This window comes from Heteronotia binoei, chromosome 1 (assembly GCF_032191835.1).
Source record: "Heteronotia binoei isolate CCM8104 ecotype False Entrance Well chromosome 1, APGP_CSIRO_Hbin_v1, whole genome shotgun sequence".
Taxonomy (NCBI): domain Eukaryota; kingdom Metazoa; phylum Chordata; class Lepidosauria; order Squamata; family Gekkonidae; genus Heteronotia; species Heteronotia binoei.
This window is the reverse complement of record NC_083223.1, coordinates 263,793,388-263,807,337: the sequence shown is the minus strand read 5'-3', so window position 1 is coordinate 263,807,337 and position 13,950 is coordinate 263,793,388. Positions and strand designations below refer to the sequence as shown.

The window sequence follows — 13,950 nt, the reverse complement described above, 5'->3', positions numbered from 1 at the left end:
TCATTAGCATTCAGGCAAATATACACAAAGAGTGTGGGGGAAAGTATGGGGTGTAGGAGCCAGGGGTCCCAGTGCCCAGCTCTACTTCTCTTCATTCCCCCCCCCCCCCACTCCTAGTAGAAACCAGTTATCATTTTCTTTAGCTCCCTTCCAGCCCCTTTTGGAGCATAATGAATAACAATAGCATAATTACTGGGACCAACTTCAACGTTGCAAAGCAGCCAACAGAGCATCGTGGGTTCTTTCAGGCTACACGTCAAGGAAATTGGATTGATTCTGGTGGGTAGCCATGTTGGTCTGAAGCAGCAGAACAAAGTTTTGAGTCCTCCTGGGGCGCCTTTTAGACCAACAAAGTTTAATGCTGCTTTTGTGTCGTTCTTCAGATACAGAGAAACAGAATTTCCTCAGCCCTAACATCTGTATTCTCACCAATCCCCCAGAAGGGTCGTTTTGTTTCATCTCTTATTTGGAATAATAGACTAGAATAGTAGACTGTAATGTAAAGTCATGAAATGGTAGAAATTGGAATATGTTTCTCTGGTCTGGGGACAGGGGAGATAAATCTGCACGGGAGATCATTGCCCCACTTCAAAGGAGAAGAGGCTATAAAGTCGCCTCCATGCTTGAGAGGAGACAGATGGCAGGGTCTCAATTAATTACTCCCAGCACTCCACAATTAGGGATACTTCAGTCTCCAATTCTGACATATTTATTTCCTTCACTGTTTCTCCCCCAGGACTGAATCCAAACAAATTCCTCTTGGACTCCCGAATCTGTTAAACACCTTAACTATACTGTATAATCATTTCCTGCTCACCTTACATAGATCTGGGTGGGCAGCTGTGTTGGACTGAAGCAGTAGAACAGATTTTGAGTTCAGTGGCACCTTTAAGACCATAGAATCATAGAGTTGGAAGGGACCTCCAGGGTTATCTAGTCCAACCTCTTGCACAATGCAGGAAACTCACAAATACCTCCCCCTAAATTCACAGGCTCTTCATTGCTGTCAGATGGCCATCTAACCTCTGTTTAAAATCCTCCAAGGAAGGAGAGCCCACCACCTCCCCAGGAAGCCTGTTCCACTGAGGAATCGCTCTAACGGTCAGGAAGTTCTTCCTAATGTTGAGCTGGAAACTCTTTTGATTTAAACCAACAACGTTTAAGACTGGGTATAAGCTTTTGTGTGCATGCACACTTCTTCAGACACATTGCTAACATTTCATATGTATAGGCAGATGTGCGAAGGGCGGGGTATAAATCCCAATATAAATAAATAAATAAATAAATAAATAAATAGATGAACAGCAAATTAGCATACAGCTTTATGAAGATGTTTTGACACATGCTAAGACTAGATTGCAATAACAAGCTAAGGTTATAGGTCACAATATGTTTGGATTTGGATTATTACTCCACAATCCCCCCCAATTAAATCCAAACATATTGTGACCTATAACCTTAGCTTGTTATTGCTATAACCCCCTCACCCTCTTTCTTCCTATATGTAATGGTTGAGGAAATTCTGTTTCACTATACCCGAATAACAAAGCAGGAGTCAAGCAGAACCTTTAAGACCAACAAAGTTTTCTTCAGAATGTAAGCCTTTGTATCCCTTATTTTTGGTATGCATTTTCATCCTTTAAAAAAACAGAGGCTAAAAAACACCAAAAAAAGAGGATTAAACAAAAACTGAACATTGCAGTTTCTTTCCCTGCATATCCGGTGCTGACCCTCCAAGGAGAGAAAGAGCTTCCTCCCAAGAAAGCCTTCCACTGGCTGATTTAGGTCTAGGGTTGCCAAGTCTGACTCAAGAAATATCTGGGAACTTTGGGGGTGGAGTCAGGAGTCTTTGGGGGTGGAGCCAAGAGCAAGGGTGTGGTAAGCACAAGGGAGTTCTGGCCATCACATTGAAAGGGACCACACTTCTTTTAAATGCTTTCCCTCCATTTGGAATAATGAAGGATAAGGGCACCTTTTAGGGCTCATAAAATTGGACCCCCCAGTCGAATCTTTTTGAAACTTGGGATTTTTTTTTGAGGAGAGTCACCAGATATTATGCTGAAAAACACCACACATACCGCTCCAGAGCCCCAGATACCCACAGATCAATTTTTCATTATACCCTATGGGAATTGGTTTCCATAGGGCTAGGATTGCCAAACTTGCTTAATGTAAAGAGCCACATAGAATAAATGTCAGATTTTTAAGAGCCGCAAAACATTAATGTCAGATGTGTGAGGAAGGAAGGAAGGAAGGAAGGAAGGAAGGAAGGAAGGAAGGAAGGAAGGAAGGAAGGAAGGAAGGAAGGAAGGAAGGAAGGGAGGGAGGGAGGGAGGGAGGGAGGGAGGGAGGGAGGGAGGGAGGGAGGGAGGAGAGGTGATAAGAAAGCAACTTTAAGCTGGTTGGCTTGCGTTAGAAAAGTGACTTAAAGAGACCTATGCTTTTCCAAAGCTCAAATACTTTGGTCACCCAGTGAGAAGGGAGCACTCCCTGGAGAAGATCCTGATGCTGGGAAAGACAGAAGGCAAAAGAAGAAGGGGACGGCAAAAGATAAGGTGGCTGGACCGTGTTACTGATGTAACAAACACGAATTTGGGCAGACTTCGGAGGAAGGTGGAAGCCTGGCGGGACTTTGTCCATGGAGTTGCAAAGAGTTGGACTCAACTGTGCGACTGAACAACAACAATGCTTTTCCAAGCCAGCTGATGGGAGCTTCAAGAGCCACACTATGAACATATATGAACATATGAAGCTGCCTTATACTGAATCAGACCCTGGGTCCATCAAAGTCAGTATTGTCTGCTCAGACTGGCAGCGGCTCTCCAGGGTCTCAAGCTGCGGTTTTTCACACCTATTTGCCTGCACCCTTTTAGTTGGCGATGCCAGGGATTGACCCTGGGACCTTCTGCTTACCAAGCAGATGCTCTACCACTGAGCCACCGTCCCTCCCCTGCTCTCCAGGGTCTCAAGCTGAGGTTTTCCATGCCTACTTGCCTGGATGTTTTTTAGTTGGAGATGCCGGGGATTGAACCTGGGACCTTCTGCTTCCCAAGCAGATGCTCTACCACTGAACCACCATCCCTCCTATATTTGTGAAAGAGCCACAGTTCGGGCACCCAAGCCATAGGGAACAACGGAGCGCCCAGCAGACACTTCCTCTCCCACTCCCCTTTAAGGCCGCGCTCTCTCTCTCCGCCCTCCGACACGAAACGCTCCGCTCTCCCGCCCTCCCCTTTAAGGCGGTTGTTTTGGGGGCGGAGTCGCGCGGGTGCCGGTGCCGCAGTGCTTGCCGGGAAGGATGAGGCCGCCGGTGGCTGCTGGAGAAAGGCGAGGAGCGCAGGTGGGCGGCAGCGGCGGGAGGAGCAGCCCTTGAGCGGAGCGGCGGCGGCGGCGGGGCTGCGCGCGCAGGTGAGCGCTGGGGGCGGGAAAGAGGGGACTCGCCGTCTCCCCTCGCGGTGGGAGGCGCCGGTGTGGAAAGGGAGGGGAGGTTGGAGCCCCCCCCCCCGAGAGAGGGAGAATAAAAGACCCCCCCCCCTCTGAAAATGAAAGGTCAGGCGGGAGTGAGAAGAGTTTTCTGCAACCGGGGGAGGGAATATTTGGGGGGGGGGCGTTGAGACGACTCCCCCTGAACAGGAGATAAGAGTAGACAAGGGGTAGCTCTATTCAGTTCAGCAGTGACTCCCCCCCCCCCCCCATGCAATCCCAAAATTAGGATTTGGGTGGGAAATTTGGCGGCGGGGGGGTTGTAAGAGGGTTCTGAATAGGATGTGGATAAAGCGCCCCCCCCCCCCCAAGTAGCTCAAGAACTCTGGCAAGGAGGTGATTCTCTATAGGGAAAGGAATTGTGGGGAGGGGGTGGATTTGCTGGGTCTTCTTCAAAAAAGGCGGAGAGGAACGTTAGGGCAGGATTGCCCCCCTCCCATAATGAGAAATCTGGTAGGGGTGCTGGGTGAGGTCTCCCAATAAAGATGATTAGAGCTTTGTACCTTTTTTGTTTTTAAAAAAGAGATAAATGAGCCCCCCACCCCACACTTCAGAGCAGGGGAATGTGGGTTGGGTGAATTCTGTTAAGCTAGTTAAGTGTGAAGCTCCCCCCAAAGAAGGAGGGATGTTAAGTAGAGGGAAACCGGCCCCCCCCTCCAGTACCAAAGAGATTTTCTATTGTAAAATGGTGGCTTGGTTAGGGCATGAGCCCCCCACCCCCAGCTGTGAAAGCTCAAAAGAGGTGTCGGGATTATGAAAGGGCTTGTTAAACTGAGGGTGACCCTTCCGTCAAAAGAAGTTCTCTATCCATAAATGAGCCATAGGCCTAGGTGACAGGGGAGAGCTAATTATAGCTCTGTCCGAAAACTGAAGAGGGGCATTCAGGAAAGAGTAGTGCCCCCCCCTCCGATCAAGAGGGGCTGGAAAAAACGTTCTTCAAAATAAATAGGTTTGTGTAGTGTGTATATATATTCCTGGACAAGAAGGTTGTAAAAGCCTAGTCCCTCCCAACCGAAAAAAGGACGGTTTCTTCCTTGCTCAAAGGAGGGGTGAGAAATCCCCAGATTTCTTCTTGAACAAGAAAGTGTGTGCAGAGTAGAGAATCCCCATTTCAAAAGGGGAGGGGAAATATCGACAGCCCTTCTCCAGCCTTAGGGTCTCCCCAGTGTTAAAATCCAAGGAGAGATCTTTCTTTCCTCGGAACCTTTAAGAAGAGGGGAAGAAGAAGAGCCCCCCACTGGTGGGAGGGACCCAGAGTAAGTCAGAGTCCCCTAAAACCCAGGGGGAAAGTGGAATTGAGGGCTCCTTGGAGCAGAAGGGGGTGGCTGCCACCCACCTGAGATGGGGCGAGGGGAGAGACTGCAGAGGTTCCCGAAGAAAGAAGTAACGATGGTTGGGTGCAGAACCTGAGGGAAACAATCAAGAAGGGGGCAAAGCAAAATGGCCCTTTTTTCCCTTCCCCATCAGAGGGCGATTCCGGGGTCCACCAAAGGTGTTGAAAGAGGATATTGCGGTCCTGAATATCAAGGAAGTATCCTAAAAAACTGGGATTAGTTGGAGGGAAGGGAAGTTGTGACATTCCTAAGGCATTTTGGAGGGGAGATGGGGATGCAGAAGAGCAGGGGTCGTTTTGTAGAAAAATAGGTGGTGGAGGTCATGCAGGGATTGTTGTGCAGCTGCGCCTGCTATTCAGTGGACAAGGTAGGTCGGGAGGAAGGAGGGGGGGGGAACCCTGAGAAAGGTTCAGGAGCTGAGCTCCTGCTGAATTCAAGGCCTAGAGAAGAGAGTAGCTTCAACCTGAAGAGAGGACCTCCAAAGTCAAAGAGAAGGCCAGGGAAACACCCCAATCCGGAACAAGAGAAGGAAGGAACAGCTGCTGTGGAGTACAGGGAGAGGGAAATCTTCACTGAACAGCAGAGGGTAAAAAGGTGGCCGGGGGTGGGGTGGGGGTGGAGGGACCTCTCTCCAAAAATGGCAGGTGTAGGATCAGCATCCCAGGGGAGATCAGCATCCCAGCTGAATGAGAAAGCTGAAAGAGAAAAGCATTCTCTGCCCCCCCCCCCCCCTGTAAAGGCTAAAGGATAAGGGCTTGCTCTGTCTGGACTGCTCAGGCACCCTGCTTGTATCTTATATTTGACTGTGGGGGGGAGGAGTGTGTCTTTATAATTCTGGACACAGGCCTGGTTGCTGGGAAGGGAGCCTGGTTTAACTTCATAGATTCAGCTTTCAGAAGTTTATCGACAGTATTAAAAAGAAATATTTGAATGGTTAACATTCTTTTTACCTTTTGCACCCCTGGGAGGTCAAAAAGGTTTTTTAATGGTGTGGCGGGGAGGCGGGGAGGGAATCCAGTTCCTACCATTCATAGCATTTGGGGAGTAATTAATCTGGAAAAGTAGGGGCTGGGAAAAGAATGCGAAGGACGTTTGATAACTATGATTGGAAAGCGCCTTGAACTGATACGCAAGCGCTTCCTCGGACATGTTGGTGGGACGGCTGCTTGGTTATCTTCTCCTGCTCTCCTAGCCTGATAACCGGAAAACCCTGCGGCCATCTATCACCCTTCAACATCTCGCAGGGGCGGGCCAATGTTGCAGAGACCTGAAAACAAGATGATGTCAGGAATGAATGAGGGAGATGTCGCTGCTTAAACCTACGGGGTTTGAGGCGGTGGGAAAGGATGATATTTCATTGGGGTCCTCTCCCTCACGCCGGGACCCTCCGGGTTGGGTTCCTTGAGGTGGGGAGGGTCCAAGCAGGTGGTTCGGAACTTGAGTGCAGCCGCTTGTAGTGGCGGATGCTGGGGGGGGGGTGGAGAAAGAAGGGCCGGCCCACCCCTCCCTGTCTTGCGGCTGCAGTTTGGCTGGTGGGCACGGGACTCTCACGCCGCATTGCGTCTCTCCCTTGCCGGGGCCTGAGCCAGCCGCCTGCTGGGGGGAGCCGAGAACTGCAGTGACAGCCGGACACAAGGAGGAAGGGGAGGCTGGCTCTCCCATAACCCCCCCCCCCTCAAATTCCTAAACTGCTGGCCACCGACAAGGAAATCCTCCTGTCTCGGTCCACCAGATGCCTGCTGGGCTGGTTATGATTACTCAGCAGTGAGTAATCTCTGTGTTGTTTCGAGCATTCCTGGGTTGAACACAGGCCGTGCAGAACAGGTTCTGGCGCAAAGGCAGGCCTCAAAGGATCAGGGCCCAGCCTAGTTTAAGGCCAGGTCACTCGGGGCTGCTGCTGCATCACAGCGAGGGGCTGCGGCTCAGCAGAAGAGGCTCTGCTTGGCATGCAGGTTCGATCCCTGGCATCTCCAGTTTAAAAAGATGAGAATATAAGAGAAGCCATGTTGGATCAGGCCATTGGCCCATCCAGTCCAACACTCTGTGTCACACAGTGGCCATAAGAACATAAGAGAAGCCATGTTGGATCAGGCCATTGGCCCATCCAGTCCAACACTCTGTGTCACACAGTGGCCAAAAAACCAGGTCACTTCAGGAAGTCCATCAGTGGGACCAGGACACTAGAAGCCCTCCCACTGTGCCCCCCCCAAGCACCCAGAATACAGAGCATCACTGCCCCAGACAGAGAGTTCCATCAGTACGCTGTGGCTAATAGGCACTAATGGACCTCTACTCCATATGCTTATCCAATCCCCTCTTGAAGCTGGCTATGCCTGTAGCCGCCACCTCTTGTGGCAGTGAATTCCACGTGTTAATCACCCTTTGGGTGAAGAAGTACTCCCTTTTATCCATTCTAACATGACTGCTCAGCAATTTCATTGAGAGCCCACGAGTTCTTGTATTGTGAGAAAGGGGGGAAAGTAGATCAGGTAGGAAGTGATGTGAAACACTTCTACCTGAGACCTTGGGTAGCCGCTGCCAGGCTCAGTAGACAATATTGAAGAAGGTATTGGATTTATATCCTGCTCTATACTCTGAATCTCAGAGTGGTCACAATCTCCTTTACCTTCCCCCCCATACAACAGACACCTTGGGAGGTAGGTGGGGCTAAAAGAGCTCTTGTAGCAGCTGCCCTTTCAAGGACAATTCCTACGAGAGCTATGGCTGACCCAGGACCATTCCAGCAGCTGCAAGTGGAGGAGTGGGAAATCAAACCCGGTTCTCCCGGATAAGAGTCCACGCACTTAACCACTACTCCAAACTGGCTCTCAATACTGATCTGGGTGGACCAAAAGGTCTGATTCAGCATAAGGCAGCTTCAGATATTCATGTGCATGTTTTAGAGGCTGTAGCCCAGTCGCAGAGCACTGGCTTGGCATGCAGAAGGCCCCAGGTTCGATCCCTGGCATCTCCAGTTAAAAGGAACAGATAGTAGGTGAAGTGAAAGATTTCAGCCTGAGACCCTGGAGAGCCGCTGCCAGTCTGGGTAGTCAAGACTGATCTTCAGAGACCAGTGCTTTGATTCAGTGTAAAGAGATTCTTATGTTAATGAGAAAGAAGAAGAGGAGATTGGATTTATACCCTGCCCTTCACTTGGAATCTCAGAGCCGCTTACAGTCTCCTTCCCTTCCTCTTTCCACGACAGACACCCTATGAGGTAGGCTGTGAGAGAACTCTGAGAGAACTGCTCTCGAGAGAACAGTGCTGAGAGACCTGTGACTGGCCCAAGGTCACCCAGCTGCACGTGAAGGAATGGGATTCTCCCAGATTCGAGTCCGCAGCTCTTAACCACTATACCAAACTGACTCTCAGGCCTAATATCCGTGCTTGGCAATTCAGCGGCAAATCTCAAGTGTTCTACTTGCACTTATATGGGAAGGGTCTGTGACTTGGTGGCAGGGCCCATGCTTATATGCGCAGGGTCCTTGGCTGTTGGGAAAGAAGTCTGCTTGAGCCTGTGGGCAGATGTTGCTGACTGGAGCAGGGTTAGGCATATCTTTCCTAGCAGGAGTCTCAGTCTCACGTGCTTAGAGCAGCATGATTGGATTTATACCCCGCCCTTCACTACCCACAGGAGTCTCAGAGCGGCTTACCATCTCCCTTCCTTTCCCCTCCCCACAACAGACACCCTGTGAGGTAGGTCTGAGAACCAGTTTGGTGTAGTGGTTAAGTGTGTGGACTCTTATTTGGGAGAACCGGGTTTGATTCCCCACTCCTCCACTTGCACCTGCTGGAATGGCCTTGGGTCAGCCATCGCTCTGGCAGAGGTTGTCCTTGAAAGGGCAGCTGCTGTGAAAGCCCTCTCCAGCTCCACCCACCTCACAGGGTGTCTGTTGCGGGGGGAGATAAAGGAGATTGTAAGCCGCTCTGAGTCTCTGATTCAGAGAGAAGGGCAGGGTATAAATCTGCGGTCTTCTTTTTAAGTGGGGCTAAGAAAGCTCTGATAGAAACTGCTCTTGAGAGGAACAGCCCTGTGAGAAATTGTGACTGACTCAAGGTCACATCAGCAGGTGCATGAGGAGGCGTGGGGAATCGAACCTGGTTGAACATATGAAGCTGCTTTATACTGAATCAGACCCTCGGTCCATCAAAGTCAGTATTGTCTACTCAGACCGGCAGCAGCTCTCCAGGGTCTCAAGCTGAGGTTTTTCATGCCTATTTGCCTGGACCCTTTTTTGGAGATGCCAGGGATTGAACCTGGGACCTTCTGCTTACCAAGCAGATGCTCTACCACTGAGGCACCATCCCTCCCCATTCTCCCAGCTAAGGGTCCACGCACTTAACTACTATAGCAGACTGGCTCTCTGAAGAAGTGATGAGTGACTCACGAAAGCTGACACCTTGCCACAAATGTTATCGGCCTGTAAGGCGCTGCTGGACTTGTACTCTTTTCTGCCAACAGCAGTGCAGATTCTGTGAACTGAGGCAGGTCATGAGAGGATGGGTGAGAAGGGATGAGCAAGTGCTCTGCTCTCATGCCCAGCGTAATGCCAAACTGCCTCTTTGGGGTCAGACAGGAGTTTTCCTCCAGGCCAGGTTAGCGAATGAAACATTAGAGACATGAATACAGATGGGAGACTGAGAGACATTGGTTTTTGCAGAAGGAATGAAATGCTGATGTATGAATTGCAAGTGTAGACTACACAGATGTTTGCCTGAAGTCCCGCTTGGAAGAAATGTGCATGGAACAAGTCGACTCATTGTTCAGGACTCTTGGGACTTCATTTGTGCAGTCTTCAGAGGAGTTTTTGGTACCCTGTAAAAGAAGAAAATCTTTAATATTCCTAATTAGAGCCAGTTTGGGGTGGTGGTTAAGAGTGCAGACTCTTAGAGAGAACCGAGTTTGATTCCCCACTCCTCCACTTGCACGTGCTGATGTGACCTTGAGTCAGTCACAAGTTCTGGCAGAGCTGTTCCTCTCAAGAGCAATTTCCGTTAGAGCTCTCTCAGCTCCACCTGCAGTAGCTCACAGGGTGTCTGTTGCGGGGAGGGGAAGGGAAAGGAGATTGTAAGCCACTCTGAGACTCCGAGTGAAAGGCAGAGTATAAATCCAATCTCCCCCTCTTCCTCTCCTCCTCCTTTTCTTCTGTGGGACTTTGTCCCTTTGAATGGCATCCATGGTAAAACCTGAAATGGACTTTTGTAGTTCTTATTTTTCAGAATATAAAAAATATAGGACTTTGAAGTATTCTCGGAAACATATACATTGGAAGTATTTTCATAGTGAATGGACTGAGAATATAATTGGAGGTATTTTCACAGTGAGACTATAATTTTTGTATTATTGTATTAATTATCTGGGATTATGATACTGTCAGTATAGTTTCAGTCAATGCTTCCTCTAATCTGTGGAGTCTTGTGAGCAAAAATTCTACTTCATGGGGTACTGGCATTAAAGTGAACTACTGCATCAATTAGTTTGCTCTGGAGCCATTTTTCCAGAACTAAGACAAAAATATGTGAGCCAAAGGCCAAAAAACTGTGAGCCAGCTCACACTAAGTTTAGAGGGGACACTGGTTCCAGTGTGTTCCCACATGACCCTCTCTCTTATTCCTGAGTTGGGCAGGCAATTCTTGCGCTCGAGCGAGTGACCATTCCCAACCCTCATCTCCTCCCCCCTCCTTTCTTTCTCTCTCTCATCTTGGGAAGGCCCAGGCATGGCCACCATGCTGTACCCCCGCGAGGAGAAGCTGGAGAAGATGAGCCAGGACGAGATCGTGCTGGGCACCAAGGCAGTGGTGCAGGGCCTGGAGACCTTGCGTACCGAGCACCACTCCTTGCTGGCCGCCCTGCTCGACACCATGAGCCACCTGGAGCAGCAGCACGACGCCAGCACCACCCAGGAGAAGGCCAGCCTCTTGCGCAAGTCCCTGGACGCCATCGAGTTGGGGCTTGGAGAGGCCCAGGTAACGTCTACTGGTACCCGGTGTCAAGACCCCCTGCCGTTCAGGAAATCACATAGTCCATTCCAAAAAATAGCAGGTTTATTCACAGACAAACATGGAGGCAAAACGAGTTTTGCAAAGACTGGTTCTCTCCCCTATATATGCTATCATAACTGTTATAATTTCAAGTAAAAGCGGGAACATTTTGAAGTGTTGAAGCGATCCTGTGTCTCACAGACAGGGCGGCTAACAGCAGCAAATGAAACCACATCAAACTTTAAAAACAGATTACACAATAAAATCAACCTGCTCAATTTACAATCATAAAACCCAAGATGCGCGTGTTCTTCAGTTATGACAATTCGGTGAGATTATCGGTGCCGTGGAGTAATAGCTACCTCCCTTCAGCCTCTAAAGGTGACTTCAAATCATTCTGTGCCTCACAGACAGATTGCACAGAGGTCAGTTCCCCTGGAGAAAATTTATTTATTTATTTTATCAAATTTATATCCCGCCCTCCCCCGACGGGCTCACAACAGCAAGTTAAGCCGCATAAAACATTAGTTTAAATCATTTTGTTTAAATCATTCTGTGCTGTGGAGTAATAGCTACCTCTAAAGGCGAGTTTAAATAATTCAGTTTTACAGGCCCTGCGGAACTGTGGCAGGTCCCGCAGGGCCCTGATGTTTTCAGGGAGGGCATTCCACAAAGCAGGGGCCATTACTGAAAACGCTCTGGCTCTGGCGATGGACAGGCAAGCCTCTTTCGGTCCGGGGATCTTTGGATGCTTTCAAGGGTGGGCTCTATGGCATTGCACCCCACGGAGTTCCTTGTCCTCCCCAGGCTCCATCCCCAAATCTCCAGAAGTTTCTGGCAGCCCTGCCCCCCAACCCCCGACCAGCAGTTGGGGGGGACCTGGCAACCCTATCTCACACAGCAGCCAACCAGTCACCCTGGAGGGTGAACAAACTGGAATCAGTATTCAGAGATTTATTGCCCCACCATACACCAATTTCCCTCTAAGCTGCAGTCTTGTGAGCAAAAATTCCACCTTGTGAGCTACTGGCATTAAAAGTTAAGAACATAAGAGAAGCCATGTTGGATCAGGCCAACGGCCCATCCAGTCCAACACTGTATCACACAGTGGCCAATTATATATATATATATACACACATACACATGTTACATAGGTCTCCCGGGAAAGTCCCGGTTCTGGCCCCCAATTCCCGGCTCCCGGGCTGGCTATACCGGGACCATTAGAAGTCCCGGTATAGCCAGCGGGGAGCCGGCAGGCCGCACGCGGGGGCGGGGAAGGCGGCGAGTGAGGGACATCACCGGAAGTGACCCCCCTCAAGGTGTCCCTGGCTGGCCTGCAGAAATTATGGCCACCCTAACACTAATAGCTAATAGCCACTGATGGACCTCTGCTCCATATTTTTATCTAACCCCCTCTTGAAGCTGGCTATGCCTGTAGCCGCCACCACCTCCTGTGGCAGTGAATTCCGCATGTTAATCACCCTTTGGGTGAAGAAGTACCTCATTTTATCCGTTCTAACCCGACTGCTCAGCAATTTTATTGAATGCCCACGAGTTCTTGTATTGTGAGAAAGGGAGAAAAGTACTTCTTTCTCTACCTTCTCCATCCTATGCATAATCTTGTAAACCTCTATCATGTCACCCCGCAGTCGACGTTTCTCCAAGCTAAAGAGCCCCAAGCGTTTTAACCTTTCTTCATAGGGAAAGTGTTCCAACCATTTAATCATTCTAGTTGCCCTTTTCTGCACTTTTTCCAATGCTATAATGTTGTGAGCGACTGCATCAATTAGTGTGCTCTGGGACCATTCTTCCTGAGCTAAAACAAAAATATGTGAGCTGGCGCCTAAAAATCTGTGAACTAGCTCACACTGGCTCATTTATTTATTTATTTATTGCTTTAATCTTATATCCCGTCCTCTCCACAAACGGACTCAGGGCGGCTAACAGGTCAGTTCAAGACCATTTACAATTTCAATTTAAAATGATAAAAAGCAATTTAAAATACATTTTAAGGTGCTATTCAACTTCAGCATAGGCAGGATCTTTCTTTCTTCTGGCGGTGATCTTGTAATGATCGTAGTTCCTCAGCAGTGTAGGGTGGCAATGCTCTCCCAGTTTAGGTGCTGAAGGCCTGTTGAAATAATTCAGTTTTGCAGGCCCTGCAGAATTGAGAAAGATCCCACAGGGTCCTTACGGCTTCCGGGGGGGGGGGGGGACGGGACATTCCACATTTCTGGTGCTGCCACTGAGAAGGCCCTAGCGTGAGTAGAACACAGTCTGGCCTCCCTTTGTCTGGGGATAGACAGTAGGTTTTGTGTCCCTGAACGCAGTGCTCTTTGGGGAATGTATGGAGAAAGGCAGTCCTGTAGAAAGGCAGGCCCTCGACCATATAGGGGAGGGGTGGCCAACAGTAGCTCTCCAGATGTTTTTTTGCCTACAACTCCCATCAGCCCCAGCCATTGGTCATGCTGGCTGGGGCTGATGGGAGCTGTAGGCAAAAACATCTGGAGAGCTACCATTGGCCATCCCTGATATAGGGCTTTAAAGGTCAATACCAACACCTTGAAATGGACTCGGAACACAATAGGTGGCCAGTGCAGCTCTTTCAGCACTGGTTGAATGTGCTCCCATCAAGGGAGCCCCATTAACAACTGTGCTGTAGTGTTCTGCACTAGCTGAAGTTTCCACATCAGGGTCAAGGGTAGCCCCGTGTAGAGAGCATTACAGTGATCTATTCTCGAGGTGATCTATTCTCAAGCTTAGAGGGAACATTGCAACCCAGTGTGGTAGAAACATGGGCTGGGCCAGGCTAGCCAAATCTTGTTAGCTGTCGGAAGCTAAGTAGGGTCGTCCCCGGTTCGTACTTGGATGGGAGGTCGCTGAAGAAGTCCAGTGTTCTTACCCAAGCAGAGGACCTCTGAGTGTTTCTTGCCCAGAAAAGCCCCCCTACAGAGAAACTGCCATTAAATTTATGTATCGGGCCAGATTATGAGCAGGAGATGTTCCAGCATCCTTTTCTTCCTGGTGGCTGCCTGGATGCTTCTGTGAAGTGACAACCAAAGCTTGCTGTCCTTGCTGTGGCATCTAGCGTTCAGAGGTACACTGCCTCTGAATGGGGAAGTTCTACTTAGCCCACTATGGTTGATAGCCA

General features: G+C 49.5%; 1 protein-coding gene across 1 annotated transcript in view; it reads left to right on the top strand.

Moving 5' to 3' along the window:
* Nucleotides 1-3,303: 3,303 nt before the first annotated feature.
* Nucleotides 3,304-13,950, top strand: part of KLC2 (kinesin light chain 2) — a 49,239-nt gene continuing 38,592 nt past the window's right edge. The window contains exons 1-2 of the mRNA XM_060255138.1: nucleotides 3,304-3,408; nucleotides 10,528-10,784. Coding sequence (XP_060111121.1) covers nucleotides 10,536-10,784 — 249 coding nt within the window. The 5' untranslated portion in view covers nucleotides 3,304-3,408; nucleotides 10,528-10,535. The remainder of the gene's footprint in view (nucleotides 3,409-10,527; nucleotides 10,785-13,950) is intronic.